The sequence below is a fragment of a genome, unplaced genomic scaffold (genome assembly GCF_019419815.1).
Source record: "Pyrus x bretschneideri cultivar Hongxiangsu unplaced genomic scaffold, Pyrus_bretschneideri_v1 Contig13, whole genome shotgun sequence".
NCBI lineage: Eukaryota > Viridiplantae > Streptophyta > Magnoliopsida > Rosales > Rosaceae > Pyrus > Pyrus x bretschneideri.
In genome coordinates, this window is record NW_025999424.1 from 3021420 (window position 1) to 3043379 (window position 21960).

Below are 21960 nucleotides of genomic sequence, written 5' to 3' on the forward strand. Positions count from 1 at the left end.
AAAATTCACAGATATGTCATGTCGAATATCTCAACAATAAAATATGTAAGCCATGTGATATAAATCAATGCAAATGATATGTCAGCTGGAGTCACCTAACGTGACTTGTATAGCTCAAATCCACATCTCATCAAATACACCTGCACACGAGTCGGAACCACCTAAAATGGTATGTACGACAAGACTGGGTGCAAATAAATACGCTCAAGTGCTACGATCACGTGAAGACTGTATGAATAATCGCGGGTCACCTACGAGTCGGAATCACCTATAATGGTTTGTACAACAGGACTATGCACCTAACTTGGATCCAAGGTGAGCGTATGGTGCGGGAGGTGAACATCACGTGAAAGACTATACCCTAACTCTGGGCGGGAGCACTAACACCGAGGTGCAGGTTTATGAGTTCTCAACACATCTCACATAATCATCAATTACATAAACAATCTACAACTCACTTGGTACTTACTTGAGCGTCCACCGCGTCAAATCACAATATGCACACTATATTAATTCAATGATCTATGTATAAATCAATATGCATGGCATTTCTAAAAATAATTTCATTTAAATCGATTTTCTGGGAAAAATCTCAAGTATATAGGTATATACGGAAAACCAAAAGCCCATTCACTAGTATGTGGAAGGGTCGTAGCCCCCAAGCCTTGATTGACTGTGTTCGTCCTGAGGATAGGTCTCACCTATATGCGAAACAACTATATAAATGTTAATTTAAAGCACATAAACAAAACTAGCTAATAACTTCTCATACATTGCTCAAATGGGGTGTTTGAATATATCAACGTGATCTACTCAACACCACAAACATCCCCATATTTTTAAAATAATTTTTGGACCATCCACGTGCTGGTAAGGGCACGGCCAGACGCGCCCCCACGCGTGGCCAACCCTGACGGCAACTTAACTGCCATTAGGAATATTACGTGGAATATTCTGTTAAACATACCCGACGTCGTTAATCGCAATTAGGAATATTCTGTCAATTGGACCTAATTGGACCCATATATTTTTTTTTCTAACTTTTTGGACCTAATTGGAAGTAGGATTTTGTTGATTTTGTTTGGTTGCCAATTGGACCACATGCACACACACACATCCAATCCCGTTGCTCCTTTCTCTCTCCTCCCTCTCGAATTTTTTTTTCCATTTGTCCGTACACTCGTACGGTCATCTCCTCAACTCTTGTCATCTCTCACAGATCGAGGTATTTAAGACCACCATTGTTTGGTCACCTTTGGGTGTTGTATAATTAGTATTTGTCCTGCTGGATTGCACTTAGGCTACTTGTGCTCTGGTTGTGAATTCACACTTATTTCGTTTTGCACCTTATCTTATTTAGTGCTCTAGTTAGTTTGGTTTTTATTTATTCGTATTTTTATATTATTAATGTTTCCGCACTGTGCACATGGCTACGCCACCTTCGCGTGACGACCAGCACGCCTTGATTTCGGTCAGGGTGTGTTAGTTTGAAAATAGATGGGTCCAAAAGCTTAGCCCATTTACACACACAACCACACAACGTTCAAGAGCAAAATCGTCATTTCACGTTATTGATCAAAATCATTCGGGACGGGCTGTCACAACCTACCCCCTTAAGAAAATTTCGTCTCCGAAATTCACACAACAAATACAAACTATTAGTAATCATAAAACAAGCGTGGATACATCTCTTTCATACGCTCCTCTGTCTCCCAAGTAGCCTCTTCCACCGAGTGATTTATCCACAAAACTTTCACTAAACGCACGGTCTAATTTCTCAGAACCTTATCTTTCCAATCTAGAATAGTCACTACCTCCTCAACCTTTGGAAATTAATCTAGATTTGACTTATGATGAAGAGCCAGTGACTATTTTGGATTGGAAAGATAAGGTTTTGAGAAATTAGACCGTGCGTTTAGTGAAAGTTTTGTGAAGAAATCACTCGGTGGAAGAGGCTAATTGGGAGACAGAGGAGCCTTGATTTCGGTCGGGGTGTGTCATATCAATCGTGTCGCTCATTCATATTTTAAAATGTAAACTAAAAACGTGACAATATAATTGTTGTACTAAAAATTGTATGTGAAAGGTAGAAAGTTGTATTTATGTCATTTTAGTCAATGCAGAAAGTTGTATAATTTCACTCAACATATCATTAATATTTCGTCTTACCTTTAGTAGGCTAATCTTATTGGTGGCGAGGGCTACTTAAAATAAATTGAACTGGGTGTTATAATTTTTTTAATAAAAAGACTCCCAAATTATTAGTTCGTTTGAAAGTGTTTTTAAAATAAATGAAAACGTTATAGAGAAAATATTTTTGAGTTTCAAAAGCACATGAAGTGCTTCCTGGAAGTACTTCCTGGAAGTACTTCAAGTGTTTTTGAAACATTTTTGTTTTTGCTAATAATTGGTTCTAAAAATATTTTTACCAAAAGTATTTTCAATCATTTTAAAAACACTTCCAAACAAATCTGAAGGTTATGATTAACACCCAAAAAAAAAAAAAAAAAAAAACCCCATTTTAAGGTAATGATTTGGCACACAAATATTACCCCAATGATTGAAACCCAAATTTCCATGCCTCCATCCAAAGTCTTGGTCAATGGAAGAATAAAATGAATTAATAAACAATAAGAGAGCAGTTAGGCAGCTGTAGCCTACTCTTATTTATTATTTTTTAATGCCAAACCTACTTTTTAAAATTTAATAAAATATAATTAATAATGTAATCACATTACCATAAACGGATTTGGATCCACTTCGACCTTAGTCTCCAGAGCCTAAAAAGCAATTTATCTGGGCCGTATAAATTCAATCTAATGGTTTTTTTTAACTCATTTTCTTGGCTCTACACACAAAACCAACGATTTTGATTTCTTTTGCACACTAATTAATAACCCAGATAAATTGATATCTAGCATTCAGACACTAAAATTCGTAGCGGATCCAATTCCATCAAATACCGCACCTTTACTTGGTCAACATTTTCTGCGAACCCCATTAACCCACGTGTCAATCTCAGTCGTGGCCTCTTGTCGGAGTGGAGGAAGCAGGACCCACAAATGCCAACACAGCACCTATGGTCAACGTAGCTTAATTTAGGTTTGGCACAAACTTTTCCTCTCATCCAATCAGAACTTGCCAAGTTTATGAGTTTGGTTGCTTTTCAGTGGGCAACGGCGGCACAGTCAATTTTTTTTTTTTTTTTCTGGACGGCGGATGGTAGATATTAATATTGACCGGACGATCAAACATGAGCCGTCCGATCATGAAGGTTGCCGAGATGATTGGAAACCCTAAGTTATACTACTATGTCCCACGCACCTTGTTAATTTTTGTCAATTAATTTTCTGTAATTTATTCGATTTTATAAGCAAAAATTGAGAAGAGTGTTTGAGATAAAAAAAACCAGTGTTTGGATAGTACCATCCAAAAAAAAGCTATTTGTTAACTAAAAACTAATGAAAATACCGTTATACCCTTCCATTCATAATTAGAAGAAGTGTAGTGATATTGACACACTCCTTTTTGCTTCTCACACACCATTGTTAATTTTTGTCTATTGATCTTCTTCGATTAATTCGATCCGACAATCAAAAATTAACAAAGATGTATGAAAAGTAAAATGAATGCGTGAATAACATCATCCTAAAAGAAAATATTAGAAAAAAAATCATAGCCAATAAGTAATTTCGCATAAACAATTTTTCTCTTTTGTTTTCTCTCACAAACATGTCATCAAAACACGCCTCTAAATTTTAAAAATAAAAATAAAATTATCTCACGCTCATGTTCTCTTTTTCTTCCCGTCTCTCTTTTACATTTCTTTTCAACTTCTTTCTCTTTCAGATATATATATTTTTTTCTTTTTAAATCTTTAATAGATGAAGTCCCTACCCCTACGCTTTCAACTACATTATTAAAATATTTCCTGAAAAGGAAAGGGTTTAATTTCTTATCAAGATTAATCAAGAACGTAAAAGGTTAATTAATTATATAGTTATTGAAAACCAGGCACGGGATGGAAATCAACGCAGCTGCTAATGATGCCAAATTTTGCTGCTTTGTTTGTTGGTATTGAGGATGTAACAAAATGCACGTGCATGTTTAATTTCCATATGATAATAACCTGACTAAATCAAACACTATTAATTAAAAGGGTAATTTGGATTAGGTATTTGCAAATTAGATGAGGAATCGTTTTTTTTTTTCTAAACCTAAGTACTAAACAATACATAGTACAGAAAATTTTGACGAAAAACACACAAGCTAGTACCAAAATGCATTATTACGTGTGAACGTGGGTTTCTGATACGCTTGTAGTCAAGATATTGAAAGTGGATTTGTTATTATGATCTATGTGTTTTCAACCTTATTAATTGTATGACCTTGGTGTTTACACCTGCACCACATAAAAACGGTTATAAGCTATTACCAATGTTGAATTATGTTAGCATCAATCTCGGACGCTCCATTCGTTTCAGGAAAATGTTGAGCCCATGGACGTATATGCCCCATCCATGTGCCTTAGGTGAACCCAGAAATAATTGATAACTATGAAACCCACACTTAAATTTCTGTGAAACCAGCTAGCTAGCTAGTTGGGACCCTATATACTACATATAGTTTCTCAAGGCAAAGCCATAGGTCCCCTTTTTTTTATCTTAATTATTTGCTGGAGGCTTTTTAATCAAAATGATCTTTCATATTGACATAATTCTTTATTCTGATGTCTAACAATGAAAATCGCTAAAAGTGATCCTTGAATTGGTCCAGTGTAAATCATTTTGATCATTCTGTGGAAAATCTGTCAATATCCTCGTTAAATGAAGGTGTTGGTTTGACAATAATACCTTTAAAAAGTAGTCATATGATCATTCACGTGACAATTTAATGAGAATCAGAAACTATTTTAACTTAAAAGCCTTTGCTCAATGACAACAGATCTTGTTGGCAGAAGTTAATCCTTGGATGGGGGCATTTGAGGTAATAGCATAATTACTAAAACTAGTTTGAAAAGTTCAGTGGAGATTTTGATGCACCACCCTTTTTTTTTCTTTTTTTCTTTTTTTTTTCTTTTTAAATTGACTGCCTATTTCACGAATTGAATGTGACTTTGCCGGTTTTTGGTTGATGGAATTGGACCGTAAATTGCAACATTTGTTATGGAATTGTTCTTGTCTTCAATGTGAGTAATTTGGTTTTAGTTGTAGTTACGTGTGATATTGCACGAGTAATTTGACTGTGAAAGGAATTCATGCGCTTCATATTTAAGTTAATTCTAAGTTACGTCAGCATTAAACAGTTGACTAGATGTAAAAATTGACAGAATAGTTAAATTAGCATAATTATGAACGCAATATGAGAAAATTAGCGTGTTCTCATTTTGGAAAATGACTCCAAACCTTAAGTTGTAAAATGAGGTTAGTCCTAATGTATTTGGTAATTCATCTTTACAAGCGATTCGTTAATTACCCCTTTGGGTGATATCCTTATATTTTCATGTAATTTTTTTCAATCAACGAAAACTTTTAGTTTGGAGCCCCAAATATAAGGCAAAAGAAGTGCACGCAAGGGCTATAACTTCATGATTTTTGGCTAATTCAAGTTGGAGCAAGTTCCTCGATGCATCATCGTTATATATACAACCAAACACATGAGTCGACTGTATACCTACCTGAAATATGCATTACCACACAGAGAGATGGTCACCGTTCACACCTAGCTCGCATATATTGGTAAAGAAGTTTTGTCTACTTGTCCAACAGACCGTCCCCTTTATTGCCAAAAACAAAAATGTTGCAAATAGAAAATAATTATCTTGTTTTTTTTAGTACTTTAATGTTCGTTTTGATAATTGTTTTGTTTTTCGCTTTTATTATTATTGTGTTAAGAGTTATAACAGGAATATGTGGGAGAAATGAGAGATGAAAAAAGTAGATTAAAGAATAAAGACTAAATTACGTAGCGCTGGAGTGCAGAGATTGTCCTACATTACTCAGTAGGAGTCTCTTGGGTGAAATAGTGAAAGCAAAAAGTTAGTGTACGTTTTTGCCAACCAACGAGTCCTCAAACCAACCAAGCAACTTTTACTTTTATAGGACGTGACTCGGATTTTTGACATATTGTACCTTCGAGACCGTGAACAGAGTTTTGAATGACTTATTTTGAAAATTACCGTTAAATACAGAACTTTATAAGCATTTGCACTATGTTGCAGCCCCCAAGTTTAATGGGTTGTTTTGCCTGTGGCAAGGGTGGTGAGAGTCCATGCAAAAGAAGAAGTGAAAAATAAACCGAATTGGTTCTCAAATGACCTTGAATTAATTACTTTTTTTTTTCAGTGATAAAATTCTAATCCATCGGCCGGAAGGCATGCTCAAGTGAGGGCTATTTGGTCAATTTGACAAAAAGAGAGTTCATGAAGCGTTTCACCTTCTTAAGTGTCTTCTTATGCTGAGATCTTAATGTGTCATTTACATGCCAAAGAGAAATAGAACTCTTGCACCATTTAGATGACTTTAGTTAAACAAAAATAACTAACACAGTGACTTTGGTCTCTGAATCTTTCCCCACCTATAGTCAATTAATTACATGTTCAAAAGTCAATTAATTACGGATTACAGATTAGAGTTGAAATTAAGGAAATAATTCTTAATCATATTTTTGATATGCAAACCATCTCCAAAGTCAAGAACCAGGGAAGGATTACGGAAGAGTTAAAAAGGGAGAGCTGAAAGTTTGAAACTATCCACCAAGTTGCCTTACAACCCACGCTTCCTCTCCCTCTCCCTCTCCCTCTCTCTCCCTCTCTCTCTCTCTCTCTCTCCCCCCACCAGTATTTAAGGAGGTTCTGAACCTTTCCACACATTTTTTTTTTCAGACATCTTTCAATCTCTCTCAGTTAAATCAGAAGCTTTTCAGTTTCATATCTTTTTCCTCCCTTCTTTATCTCATATAATATCTAGTATTCAAGCTTTTGGTAGCTATAAATCCGTTTGTGATTCATAGTTCCGTAGGATTTTCGTTTCGATTTCTCGAATTTAGAGCTTGTTGGTGAAAACCCAATTGAGATTCAGAAAGGGGTTTTCAGGTTATTAGTTGATTTCAGTGTCAGAAATAGGGTTTTAGTGGAAATTTGAAGAAATGGAAAATACTTCTGGGTTTATTATGGAAGATGAGAAGATGGAACTTCCTCCGGGATTCCGATTTCATCCAACGGATGAAGAGCTCTTAAGTCACTACCTATCCCCCAAAGTTCTTGACAACTTCTTCTGTGCTAGAGCAATTGGCGAGGTGGATTTGAACAAGTGTGAGCCTTGGGATTTGCCTTGTAAGTCCTTTGATTACACCAAACCATATGGTCCTCTGTTTTTCTCTGTTTATTTTTCAATCTTTATCTAATTTTTTTTTCTTGTTTTTTGTTTTATAAAGGGAAGGCAAAAATGGGAGAAAAGGAATGGTACTTCTTCTGTGTGAAAGACAGAAAATACCCAACTGGTCTGAGAACAAACCGGGCAACGGAGGCCGGGTACTGGAAAGCCACAGGCAAAGATAAGGAGATTTACAAGGCCAAAACCCTGGTTGGCATGAAGAAAACTCTGGTTTTCTACACAGGAAGAGCCCCAAAAGGTGTGAAGACCAATTGGGTCATGCATGAATACAGATTGGAGGGCGAAAGCTCTACCCATAATCTCCCCAAAACTGCGAAGGTATCAATCAAAATCTTGCTCTACTTTCCTCTGTTTTTCAATCGATTTTTTCTCGGATTATTTGTTAATGATATCTGTTTGTGTTTGTTTTTCAGAATGAGTGGGTGATTTGCAGAATTTTCCAAAAGAGTAGCGGTGGGAAGAAGACTCATATTTCAGGGTTGCTGAGGCCGAGCCCCTTCGGGAACGAATTGCGCTCTTCTTTACTCCCGCCATTAATGGATTCCCCAGCCTACAACAGCGACGCTAGAACAACAGCCACCGCCTGCGAAACCTCTCACGTGTCCTGCTTTTCTGATCCAGCGGAGGATCAGAAGACTGAGGACGACATTATGGACAGCTTCAACAACAGCTACAACCACCAACACCACCACCACCACAACAACATTCATTTCGCTTCTTCATCACGTTCGAATCCATCTGCTCATTTGAACTCTTTTTATTCCAACCAAATCCCACCAAACGTTGGACTATTGCACCACCAAAACTTAGTTTTGATGCAGAACCCGTCCTTATTGACGATGTTGGTTGAAAACCATGCACCAAACTTGAGGCATAGTGCAAAAATAGAGTTCTCACCGGACACAGGGCTGAGCATCGATGCTTCCTCAGTGGTTTCAAACAGAGAAATGGTACAGGACGATCCATCGTACTCGTCCGCTCCGATAGAACTCGATGGCCTCTGGAATTATTGAACTCGAAGGTCGAATATAATGACGAATTAAGAGAAGATTTTTCAGGGATGCATAATTAATTGGTACTTAATTACTGTGTAATTTGTATAGGAGCTCTCCATTGAATTATTGAAGAACCAAGGAAGTGCAACTCGTTGTAATTTGCAGGGATTGTAAAGATGTTCATAAGGAATTTTACATAAGAACAAACATTAACGGGCTTGGAAATTGATATTCCGATTGAATTGTTCATGCGGATTACTTTATTAATTTTGATTTTTTTTCTGGATGATAACAAAGAAAAACAATTCATGGAGTGAATATGACGGATTTGTGATAGTGGCCGCGATATCTTAAGTTGATCTGTCATCCCCGGTTGTGGCATTCCAAGTCACATATCGTCACCAATGGCCTCTGTTTTGTGTGATAAATTTCTCTGTTTGTGCTAGATATGATATTTGGTAGATTAGTTACATAGTAGCAAGTTGGCAAATGTGACATGCATTGTGTTCTCTATTTTCAAGTTCATTGGTTAGGCTTAGGCCACCAACCAAGAGTTCTACTTGGTGAAATGACAAATGAAAACTTACAGGATAATGCTAGGAAGATAAAAAATTTAAACTAAATTTGCAAACTAGCTGATGTGACACCAATTAAAAATAAGTACGGATCCAAAACTATCAGATAATGCATCAAAATCAATAACATCTTTCTGAGCTTTTCAACAAAAAAATTTGCATGCGGTAAAATATCCTAGTAGATAGTGTGTAGGGTTCCTGCCATATGTCTCGGGTTCAAAACTTTGTCATCTTCTTAATTATTGCAATAGTTTCGAATCATCCCCGCCTCTTAATAATAATAAAATTGAAAAGAAAAAAGCATAAAGAAATTCAGTTAAGCTTATTTTTCTTTTACTCTATTTTCATTTGTGGATGTATACTGTATAGATTCATTTTTTTTCAACATTTAAAAAACATGTAATTAAAATAAGGGTAAATTACATAAAACTACCTCAATTATGGGTCGAACCACAATCTCATACCTCATATTTTAAACATTGCAATGTTATACCTCAACTTATGAATTCGTTGCAATGTCTGACCTTCGTTAAATTTTCTGTCAATTTGGCTGTTAGCTGCTGATGTGGCAGGCAGCGGGCCCACTCGCTCATCCAATTGGAATAAAAAAATTAATAATTTATTAGATTAAAATTAATTTTAAAAAAATAAAATAAACTTTATCTCCTTCGTGTTCGTCCCCTTCATTTCCTCATCTTCATCCTCCTATTTCCTAACCCTAACCCTAGTTGCAGAACCCATTTCTTCTTCCGAGCCCAAACCCCTAAGCAACAGTAGCAACCCGAATACGATTTCGAAAATTTCCTCCTCCACGACGCCGCGCTAGCAAGCGGTGGATCCTATGTCAACCTTACGCGGCCGTTCGTCTCAAGCTCCGATCTTTTCCTCTGCAGAAAACCCTTTAAATTTGTCAATGGGAATCTCAGCAACTCACCCGTCATTTTCCACCGAATTCGCACTCTTGATGATGCCTGGCAGCTGCGACGACCTCTTGGTCGTCTTTGCTCCCGGAGATTTCGGGTCTAGATTATCGGGTAAGGGTCCATTGGTATTAACAGTGAGAATCGGTTTGTGGGTTTTGAATTTGATACTGAGATTGAATGAAGGTAGGAAGAGGAGATGAGAATGAAGGTACGGACAAGAAGGAGAAAGAGGTTTTTTTTTCCCTTAATTAATAATTTTTTAAAGGAAAGGGTTATTGACATTTTAAAAAACTCATTCTACAGTACTGATAAATGTATTTTTCTTTTCTAAATATAGAAAGTTTGGAGGGTAGAATGAGAAATTTGAAGTGCCAATAACAATTCCGTTTTTAAATACAAAATTAATAATTTACTATTCTAGTTGACGAAGGAGTGGGTCTCGTTCTTACTGCGTTATTATTTAAAAACTAAATTGACAGAAAATTTAATAGAGGTTTGACATTGCAACGAATACGTAAGTTAAAGGTATGAGATTGTAATGTTTAAAATATAAGGTATGCAATTGTAGTTCGATGTAAAATTGAGTTGGTTTTGTGTAATTTACCCTAAAAATAATTAAGGGCCTTAATGATATGGTGTCCCATCAAATTCCTTTTTTTGGTGTCCCATCAAATTACTTGAATCCAATTACAAAAGCCAAAATTTGATATAAATGACCTGTAAGACTAAATACATGTGACCCACCTTTTATTATTATTTTTTATTTATCTTTTGACCAGAGGATTTTGGTATATATGATTTGCAGAGTATTACATGTACGACCCACCTTTTATTATTATTATTTTTGTTTATCTTTTGAGGAGGGAATTTGAATTTGGGATTAATCTCTTCCAACATTGTAAATACGAAAAACCAAGAGATTATCAATAAGACTCATGTACTTGAATAGGTTATGATCAGCAACTTTGGCGGCAAATCCACATAGGAGTCAGCGTATGCAATCGCATCCACTCTTTATAATTGCAATTGATGACGGAGGCATCTGCCCTCTCATTTCTCGTGTCCTCCTATTTTGTGTAGTCACGGTCAAATCACGTCAACATTTTATATTATTCTTTTTATAGAGATAATAAGATAAAAAGGAATAGTAATATAAAATGTTGATGTGATTTAACTGTAATCAAACAGGAGGGCATAGGAAGTTGGAGGACAGAGAATCTACCTCCATTGATGACATTGTTCAAGATTTTTTATTATTCTTTTTAAAATAACTTGATTTAAGTCATATTATGAGGACAAGATGTTTTACAAAACGTCTAAAAGAGGTTGTAATGATTAGAGACATTGTTGGTAGCCGCGGGCGACTAACAACAGTGACACGCGAACCTCATCTTGTATTTGAGAAGATAAATTCACGAATCTATCGTTGATCAATTATGTGATTAATAAATATATCATGCACAAAACGTTTACATATTATATTGGAAAGTAGTATATGAAATTTAAATATTTTGTTCATGCGTAGTTGCATACGTATAGAGAGCTACAAGCTTAGCATTATAATCTTTTAGATTATATATTAAAGTATGAATATATATTTATAATATGTGTATTTTATAGCAGTTAAACATTGAAGTCTTGAAATATGCATGTAGGCAATTTATATTGCTCGACCTCCACATCATAACGTGTATGACCTTAATATTCCCAGTTGATCAAGTTGATATGAACACTTTTTGTCATATTTGAGACTCATTTTTTTTGAGTGACATAAGACATAACTGTTTCTTTATACCATGACACGAGGAGGATGGCATCACCACGTCAGCGTGTGATACTTTCATTTAAAATTCGACACATGAACAATTTTCACAGTTGGATTTAAAATTTCTTTTACTCTTTGAAAAGAAAATAAAATAAAATAAACAATGCCGAGCATACACTTCCTTCCACGGCAAAGCTCCACCCCTCACTCCCACTGCCTGTCATAGCTGCTGCCCCTCCCTAATTCTGCAAGAGGCCCAAATTTTTTCCGCTTATTTTCTTATCTGATCGCAGCAATTTATTGGGTGTTCTCCATTTTACTTTTTGGAAATGAGAGAGATTGTTTATGGTATTCAAAAAGAAAGAAAGTGATCTGGAGTTTAAACCAGATGAACCTTACAAATTTTCTAGTTAAACCAGATGGCACATGGTAAATTTTGAATGGAAGTATCACGGCTAATGTGGTGCTACCGTATTACCAAATAGTTGTCACCCCTAAAACATCCACATACGAAATTAGATATATATCATAATTTGGTATCCAACAGTAATTATGTATATAGAAATAGGTCTCTTTCTTTATTCTGATAATCTGCTATATCTTTATAGAAAGTTCATTCCCTTTCAGTTTCTCTTTTTTTTTTCCTTTAATTAATTTGTTTTAGATTTCATAGGCTGCATAGAGGAATTATAATAATATGATAGGAAATGAGTTAGGAATATGTAAATTGTATTAAGGGTTTGAATTCCTTGAAGACATTATGTTATAATAAGGAGCATATGTGATTTACCAGTTGTACAACTGCTGGATGATAGGATAGGAAAATGAGTTAGGAATTATGTAAATTGTGTTAAGGGTTCGAATTCCTTCAAGATAATGTGTTAGACCCTTAATTTCTAATGTATGTATTTCTAAATGATTCATTACCATTATCTCATAACACCTTAGCGTAGCTAGCAAATGCATGCCCAAACTCTTAACGGGTAACTTGGCTTACGTATTTCTAACTCATGCATGTCCAAAACTCATAACATTTGAACGATGCTAGTTAGCAAAGTAGGAGAGTTGTACAAGTTTTTAAGGTTCATAAACCTTGTAATTTAGTTATTAGCTCCCACATGATTATGGTCCTAATCTTGCAACCCTTGCACGTACGAAATGGTCCATACTACATTTTGAGCATGTGAAATAATATATTTGATGCTATCTAACTAAGTCCTTTTCTCATACAAGTTTTTCAGGTATTTAAAAAGAGAGAAAAGTTTTAAGTATAAAAGTTTGGAAGTATATGTATTGTGTAGAGCTCTCGACCTCACGACGGATATGAATTTGGTGTGTTGATAAGTAGTGCTATTTCGTCGGTTACTGTTGATCATAATTAGCTGTTGAATTACGCCAAACAGAAAGATCCAAATACTTTTGCATCCTCCCCTCGGCCTTATTTGCGAGAATATATATACTCATTCTTCTCTGGCAAGCTAGCTGCATGCCTTATCGAACGTTAGAGATTTTGTGTGGGATAATATTCAGCTAATAAAAAAATAGTAATAACTGGGTATTTGGCAAAAGGAATAAACCCTATTTAGTTTGCAACCATTGTGGTCTAAAACATCGCGTTAAGATGTCACTTAGAAATAATAGTTTAATGATATTTTTCTTTATTTGTAAATAAAATATTAAGTTTAATTCTTGTCAAATGCAAATTTGAATCACATTATTGCTAATCAATTGTAAGACTTGTCCTATTATTTTACCTTTTCAGTGGATAATATCATTTTTTGGAAAAAAAATGATATTAAAAAAAAAAAAAGGGAAGCCAGCCTCAGAACCAGTGTGGACAAAGAGGGAGTTAGGCCGAAGCCGCCATGCTAAAAAGGAGGTTTGGAGGCCCGTCTTTATTCCCAACGGTCCAGATCACATCACCTACGACGTAGGTCCCGCACACCACCTCTACTACTCGACACGTTGTTCAGGAGCTTACGTCATCCTTCTTTGCCCTAATCCATCCACCATTCACGTGGCACATCGTCATTCTGGTATCTTCAGTCACAGCACTTTTGCTATGCGTTGTTAACTGCTCTTCAAGTATGAACGTGTGCAAAATTAATTACGTAAATTACTTAATTGGTATTTATTTTGACGATATGGTCCTGCATGAGATCACTCACTGCTGGAACGATTGATGATGAGAGTTTCAATATTGCGGTAAACAATATCAATATGTTAATATAAAAAGAGTCGTCAATAAATCGTTAACAACATTAGTAGATAACATGTCAATAAACAAACGTATTCATATGTTGTGGAGCCAACTATTAACATTACAAATCCATCTTTGTATACAAACGTCTTGCACAAACATATATATCTAATAATTACCTTTATCATTTATTAGATTGCAACATTTAACTAATCCCAAGAATTACAAGTTAATAATGACAATAATGAATAAGCTGGTGATTAATCAACTTACCCAAATAGAAAACTAGCAATATAAGATAAGGCCGTTACTCAAGATGATAAAATTTGTTAAGATTGTAGTAATGTAATAATATGATATGAGTCACCCATAATGAGTGGATAAAAATTGCGTGGAAAATATATAATTACTTTGGGATAAGGGTTATACCTAATAGTACATACACAACTCAAGCTTATCAACTCGTTTCTTCTTTTATGTGCATGGAGGAAGCTACTTCGTGAATTTTCGACAAGGACTGAAAGTTTTACCAATTTGGGAAAGGCTCCTTGCTAAATGCACTGAACTCTCTCCCTATGCGTCCTTTCTAGTTAAGTAATAGATTGGGTTGCAGTCTGACATGAAGGCCGATAAGGCCTTCCCGCATGCATCGTGATGTGAAAGACAATCTACGCTTCGACTCTATCCATCCAGGAGGATTCTCTTCATAAGGATTCTGGGAATCTTCAAATTATATTCGTTCATCGTATATTGTACGATTAGTTTTTATTAGGTATTATTTATATTTAATTTAAAATAATTTCTGACTGCACAATATATGATAAACAGACACAATTTAAAGATTATCAGAATTCTCACAAAAAGGATCCAGAGAGGATCCTCATTCTCTATCCATTCACATTAGCTAGTGAATAATCAAAACATGTAAATATCAAATTTAAATGCGGGAAAGTCATTGTAGTTAGTGGACCCACATGGTGAAGGGTAAGATGTAGGGTAATCTGATGAGAATAACTTTCTACTGCAAGGATATCATCGCAAAAGTATTTTAAATCAATTATGCATTTTAATATAGAAAAGTTAAAGTGCATAATGAGAAGTAATTGATTTGAAATATCGATACAGTAACATCTTATGTATAAGAGAATCTTTAAAGGAGTTAGTAAAAATTTCTTTAAAAGTGTCATTTGTTAACATATTTGGCACTTTTATACTACTTTAAAAAGAATAATACATGCATTCCACTATTAGGGGATGAGCTCATTCCTCTAATTACAAATAATGTTCTTTATCGTAAAATTTGTATAATCGAAACTGTACAATTTCTTAATCTTCATTTGAAGATCATCTCTACAAAATATCATTTGAATCCGAGATTGTTTAGTCATCCAAGTGTATCAAATGAATCAATGATATAGGTACCACGTAACTATTAATAATAAGCCGTTCATTTATTTGATACATTTGAATGACTAGCTAAACGATCTCGGGCTCAAATGATTTTTTGTAAGGGCAATATTAAAGTGAAGATTTATGAGTTGAACAATTCCGATTATGAAATTTTTACATTGAAATTACGTTATTTGTAAGTGGAGGTATAACCCCGAGAGGGAGGGGGGAGGGGAGGGGGAATGCAAGTATTATCCTATTAGAAATTTGTCACTACAACCCACTCTTCATCAAACTCTTCAAATTTGATCTTTTACTATAAACTATTAATATCTTAATTTTTATTATATCTTGTGAGGCCCAATTTGTATTTTCAACCTGTTTACCACAAAATACTTTCAAAATACTTCTGAATAAAATATTTTATGGTACCAAATTTGCTAACTTGAATAAAATATTAGAGTATCTCCAATAGAATTGCTAAATTATCTTTTTAACTATTATTAGAGCCATATAGGATTTCCTTGTTCCAAGAGAGTTGCTATAAACTCAATCTTCAAATTTAGGACTTTTACTACACTCTCTGGATTTAGAGAGTTTCTAACCAAGTCTTCAAACATTATTTTTATTATCATTAAAAAAACATATTTATTATTATAAAATGTGTTTCTTCTTACCATCTCCATTAATTACTTCAATAACAACATAAAACATGTGACATGTGAGAATGTGAGGACAAAGTCCCACACCAGTGAGAGATTAAACTATGCAAGAGCTTATAAGAAGTTATGCTACTTCTCATACTGCTAATTAGTTTTATGGTAGAACCTCAAATTTCTTCAGAACCAACTTGTTTTATTTTAGATAGTATATAATATATATTAAAATTTATAGATCTGTTGAAGAAAAAAAAATTGACAAGTATCAAGCTTTACCCTACAAATTGCCACATACGTAGGCCAACAAACTTGTATTTGAAAAGTTACATTTGTGGAGGCTGTTGAAGATGCTCTTACAAAGTCACTTGCAAATTGAAGTTGTATTTGAAGAGTTATATTTGTGGAGGCTATTGGAGATGCTCTTACAAAGTCAGTTGCTAATTTTTCAATTTGCTAATTGGATTGCTACCTCCGTTCGAGATGCTCTAAGTAATCAAGGGTTTGTTTGAAAGTGATTTCAAAATAACAAAAAGCATTTTCAAATCACCAACAACCTTTATGATAATGTTTGACAAAAGAAGTTTGAAGTATTTCTAGGTTATCAAAAAGCATTTGAAAGAAGCGCCTGTTTGTGTACATCTTTTAGAAAACACTTTAAATACTTTCCACACTTGCATTTCTGTTGAAAATTGTTGATGCCCTTCCAATTGAAACGTTTTTACTGTAAACTTTCTTTAAGCATAAGTGCTTTTTAAAGAAGCATTTGCAATGCAACCCTAAGGCCCTTTTTTTTTTTTCCTAACAAAAGATATGTCAAAAATTATTTCGATTCCGAAAAATGAGAAAAATTGATTAGAAAACTAATGGAGGAGTGATCAAGGGAAACACTCATGGAATAATTATGATTCCATGGGTTTTAGCTTTTAAGAAAAATGAAGAGGTTATAGTCAGTGATGAGTATATAAATTAATATGTGTCTGACTACGACCTTATAAATTTGGTGCAAAAGATTATTATTACATATGAAAGCTCTTGCTCTAAAGGTTGACATATGCATCATATGCTACAGGAAAAACTAAAGAACAAGCAGCATACATAAAAAAATAAAGTCTACTTTCATACTAGTAGGGTTAGAAATATGTTCGTAGACTTTACCACAAAGAGAAAAAAGGCCTGGACAACAAATCAAATTAGTCTTTAAGCCTGTTAAAGAAAAATAAAAATTCGGTTCTGGGCATGCTTGAATACACACTTCTCAAAGCGTTAAAAGTTAAAACCCTATTCAGACAATCGAAAGTGTTTTTCTCAAAGTGCTTATGAATTTTCTTGTTATTCGAGTAATATTCTTAATTAATTTAAACTTTAGGAGATAAAATTTGTAGGATTTTTATCATAAATGGTCTTTGAAATTGACCCTTATTAGATAGTTTCTGAAATTAAAAATCAATCAATGTAGTTCCTGAAAATAGGTGTCGCAAATCTATGTGATCATTCCGTTATATTCTGTTAAAAATATCGTTAAGTGCTGATATGACACATAAATGGGCCCCACAAGATTTATGAGTTTTTATCACAAATGATCCTTGAAATTGACCCACACCATCAAGATGGTCTCTAAAATTGACTTATATCATCAATATGGTCCATGAAATTGAAAATTAATCAATGTCATCCTTGAAAATGCATGTCGTAAATCAATATGATCATTCCACCACAATTCTGTAAAAAAATTTGTTAAGTGCTGATGTGGGTTTAATAATTAATTTAAAAAGTTGTCTAAATACCTTTTTGCACAATGATTTTTTTTTCTTCTTATAGTAGGGCCTATTCTAAAGAGAGATCTCTTCCATAAATTCTCAAAGGCACAAGGCTTAATCAAGGCCTAAGAGGGGATGTGGAAATAGTTTTCAACCAACAATGGACGCACCTCGGTTATAACCTCATTATCTCAAGGTAGACCTCATTGTTCTTTGCATTACCAGACCACCATGGAAATGCTGAATAAGCTCTCCAAGATTAAGACTGTGAGGATGTTGATCGCCTAAATGTTAACGGTTATGTCCCAGTAATCGTTCCTAATGGACCAAGCCATCACCAAAGGTGATCTCAATTCAAGTTTAATTCGGTGAAGGGTATCAAAGTGTGTAAAGGGTGTGTTGAGGCTTTTTTTTTAGAGAATAAAGAGCAAATGAGGTAGAGAAATGTGGACTGGGATCGGAGGTGATTGCAGGACTGGGTTTTTGGGTTGACAATTTTTTTGTTAACTATTAAATTATTAAGCCTATTTGTAATTTTTTTTAAATTTAATTAGACTTGTGTGACCCATTTATGTGTCACATCAGCATATAACAGAATGATTTTTATCACAAATGGTCCCTGAAATTGATTCACCCCATCATGATAGTCCCTGAAATTGAAAATCAATCAATGTAGTCCCTGAAAATAGGTGTCACAAATCAATGTGGTCATTCCGTCAAAATTTCGTAAAAAAATTCTATTATGTGTTGAATTTAAAATATTTAAATAATAAAAAAATAAATTTTATTTGTATAAATCAATTAAATATTGCCATGTGAATTTAAAATATTTAAATAAAAAAAATTATTTATATAATTAAAAACTATATTTAAAAAAAAAAAACAGTACTGTTCATCTTATTCTTCTCCATCATTAACTTGTTTTTTCAACTTTTTTTTTTCTTCAGATTTTTGTGGGGAATTTCTAAATTTTTGGGGATAATTAAGGGGTAGGTCTCATGGGTCTTTGTCCTACACTTTTCATGGCCAATGGGAGCACATGGGACCTGGATTTTGTTTCACGGCCACCTCTCATTCCAGTGTTAGAATTCCTCTGTCCCACATTGATTATAAGGCTTGAGAACAAGCACTTTATATAGAATTACCCCACTCTAACTATCACCGAGGCCTTTTGGATTAAAACCCCACACCTGACGGATTAAGCAGGTGGCCAAGTGGGGACAGTATCGATGTTGTTGGAGTGAGCCTATGGCCCGTCTACCTGAAATTTAACATGGTATCAGAGCCAGGGGACGGGCCCATACTGCCACGTGAACGAGTGGGTCCCCTTTGACCCCTCGTGAACAGGTGAGTCCCAACTTGGCTCCATGTAAGCTAAGAGATGCCATGTGAATAGATGGGTCCCTATTGGCCCTGCGTGAATGGGTGAGCCCCGACTTGGCTGCACATGGTTGCCGTTGTGTGGAACTTCACATGTGACCCATAAAATGGGCTTTCATGTGCGGAGGAGTGTTAGAATTCCTCTGTCCCACATTGGCCATAAGGCTTGAGAACAAGCCCTTTATATATGTGTGACCTATAAAACGAGGTCTCGCATGCAGAGGAGTGTTATAACCCTAATGCCTTTTGTATTAAAACCCCACACTTGACAGATTGAGCAGATGGCCAGGTGAGGACGGTATCGGTGTTGTTGGAGTAGACCTATGGCTCGTCTACCTGAAATTTAACATTTAGATTCAAGGCCAATAAACAAACTAAAACCAATAACTCAAAAAGATTCAATCCTGGGAAGAATGGTCGATGAAGCCAACAGAGCTTCGTTCTTGGAGATTCAAGGATGCATGATTAAGCTCACTGCGAAATTGAAGCATGTACATATGCACATGCAGAATAAGGAAGGAGAAAAGAAGTGTGCTTTTCTAATCATGAAGGAGCTGTGAGCTTCATCTGATAATTCAAATGGGAATTGTTATTAGCACTCCAAAAATCTTATTTTGCACTCTAAACTTTCTATAATTAGAAAGAAAAATACACTTGTGAGAAGTGTAAAATGAGATTTTTGGAGTACTAATAATAGTTTCCATTCAAATACGTACACATCTATTGGGAGAACGTTTGTGTTAGAGCAGATCAATGGTAGAGAAGAGGGGCGGGGTTAGTGTAATAGATCAACGAGGATGGGAGTCGAGGAGGAACATTACTGTTCATCTTCCTTGTCCCCACCATTAATTTTTTTAAACCCTTTTTTCGTATTTAATTATACAAATAAAATTTGTTTTTATTATTTAAATATTTTTAATTCACATGACAATATTTAATTGATTTGTGGGATCCAGTTATGTGCCACATTAGCACATAACATAATTTTTAACGGAATTATAACGAAAGGACTACATTGATATGTGACATCTATTTTCAGGGACTACTTTGATCGATTTTCAATTTCAGGACCATCTTGATAGGGTGGGTCTCAATTGCAAAGACCATTGATTTGAGACAGAATGACTACATTGATTTGAGACACTTACTTTAGGGACTACATTGATCAATTTTCAATTTTAGGGACCATTTTGATGTCGCGAGTCAATTTCAGGGATCATTTTAATGTTGTGGGTCAATTTCAAAGACCATTTGTAAGACAAAAGGACTTATGAGGCCCATTTATGTGCCACATCAACACTTAACAAAATTTTTAACAAAATTGTGACGGAAGGACCACATTGATTTACGACACCTATTTTCAGGAACTACTTTGATTGATTTTCAATTTCAGGAATCATTTTGATTGTGAGGATCAATTTCAGGGACAATTTTTGATAAAAATTCAAATTTGTATTTGGATGCAGAGAAGAGTGTATTTGCTTGCCAACTTGGCTACGCCCAAGCTCTTATAAATTAAAAAACACCTTTAGTGTTTTCTAGAGAAGCTTTGCTACGAGCTTCCTTATGTAGTGGTTCCAAGTGCTTTTTTTTTAACGAGTATTTAAATTTTACCTAAGTTCTTGAATGTGCTCCTAACGAAAAAGCTTATTATGAACACATCAAGTCCATGATTGGCAATTGCTTTTCTAGTTTTTAAAGGTATTTTTGGACACTAAAATTTCAGTTGAAATCCACGTCGAGACTCTGTAGTATGGATTGAGATTAGGGCTATAGCAGTATCTGAACTCTGGATTTACTGGATACTACCTCCTGTGGAGAAATTAGTCTCATAACCCTGCACCTATACTGAGTATTGATCTGGACAATATGTTCTATTTTCTGACTGTCTTTCTTGTCGTTGTAGCAGGGACGATCACACATGAATCCCTCTTGTAATGGACCTATCTCATTGTGACGTCGTGTGGTGGGAGGAAGAGCAACCAATTATGGGGTGCAGCATAAAACTATGTCATTATACGCCGCCGCCACCACTGGCACTCGTTTCAATTTATGAAAACACGTGAGTCTTTGGAATAAAGGAGCCAGCGGCTTGGATGACGACAGCAACATTCTGCCAAGAATTTTATCGTAGTATGTGTCATCGGGGTTTGCTTATGATCTACGATGCATAGACACAGGAGAAATCCATCGTATCCCGTATCTGACACGCTGAGGATACGGATACGCGAAGGATACGCGTGGATATGCGCCCGATACGTATCGGAATGAAGAGATACGTTTAGGACTGCTAAGATACGCGTATCGTATCGTCTACATACCCGTATCCTACGTTTCGGATACGTTTGAAACTAAAATAAAAGGATAATCAGAAAAAAAAAAAATCACAATAAATCCGCATAGAATCGTGATTGATCGAAGCTAGCTAACTGAAATCACTCTAAAATCGGAGGATAATTAGAAAAAATAAAATAAAACTCAGATTTACTCGAACCTCATAACATAAATCACTCTTGTTGGGAGACTTTCACGAATCAGACCGTCATCTGCAACCGTTCCGTCGTCTTCATCTGCAACTGCGCCGTCGTCTCCATCTTCTCCGTCTACAAGTGCTCTGTCGTCTACTTCGCTGTCTGCAACTCCAGGTGAGTACTAAAAGTTTGAAAGAAACAAAAAGCTTTAAGCCTTTTTCCTCCTCTTGTTGAATGTACACCGTCAGATTCTGGTTATCCAAGGCTTTAACAGATTATAAAACGTAAAGCCACTTGCTTTTCCAAGCAATAATATATTATAATACCACTACCCACAATAATATATTATAATATTCTTTACTTTTCTGATGAAGGTTTTTTACTTTTCTGTTTGTAATATATTATAATACCATTACCTTTCGAATCTGATGAAGGTTTTTTACTTTTCTGTT

At 35.1% G+C, this 21960-nt stretch overlaps 1 protein-coding gene across 1 annotated transcript; it reads left to right on the top strand.

The window, feature by feature from the left end:
- The first annotated feature begins 6894 nt into the window (after window positions 1-6894).
- On the top strand, window positions 6895-8623 carry LOC103951049 (NAC domain-containing protein 100). The gene is made up of 3 exons (XM_009362332.3): window positions 6895-7333; window positions 7435-7712; window positions 7808-8623. Exons 1-3 carry the CDS (start codon window positions 7147-7149, stop codon window positions 8405-8407), a joined length of 1065 nt encoding a protein of 354 aa, XP_009360607.1. The 5' UTR covers window positions 6895-7146; the 3' UTR covers window positions 8408-8623.
- The last annotated feature ends 13337 nt before the right edge of the window (window positions 8624-21960 follow it).

What these genes read in the sequence shown, in the direction of transcription:
- LOC103951049 (XM_009362332.3), top strand. Translation starts at nt 7,147, where the DNA reads ATGGAAAATACTTCTGGGTTTATTATGGAAGATGAGAAGATGGAACTT. An exon ending in TGAGCCTTGGGATTTGCCTT is followed by an intron (nt 7,334 to 7,434) that starts GTAAGTCCTTTG and finishes TGTTTTATAAAG; the next exon opens with GGAAGGCAAAAATGGGAGAA. An exon ending in ATCTCCCCAAAACTGCGAAG is followed by an intron (nt 7,713 to 7,807) that starts GTATCAATCAAA and finishes TTTGTTTTTCAG; the next exon opens with AATGAGTGGGTGATTTGCAG.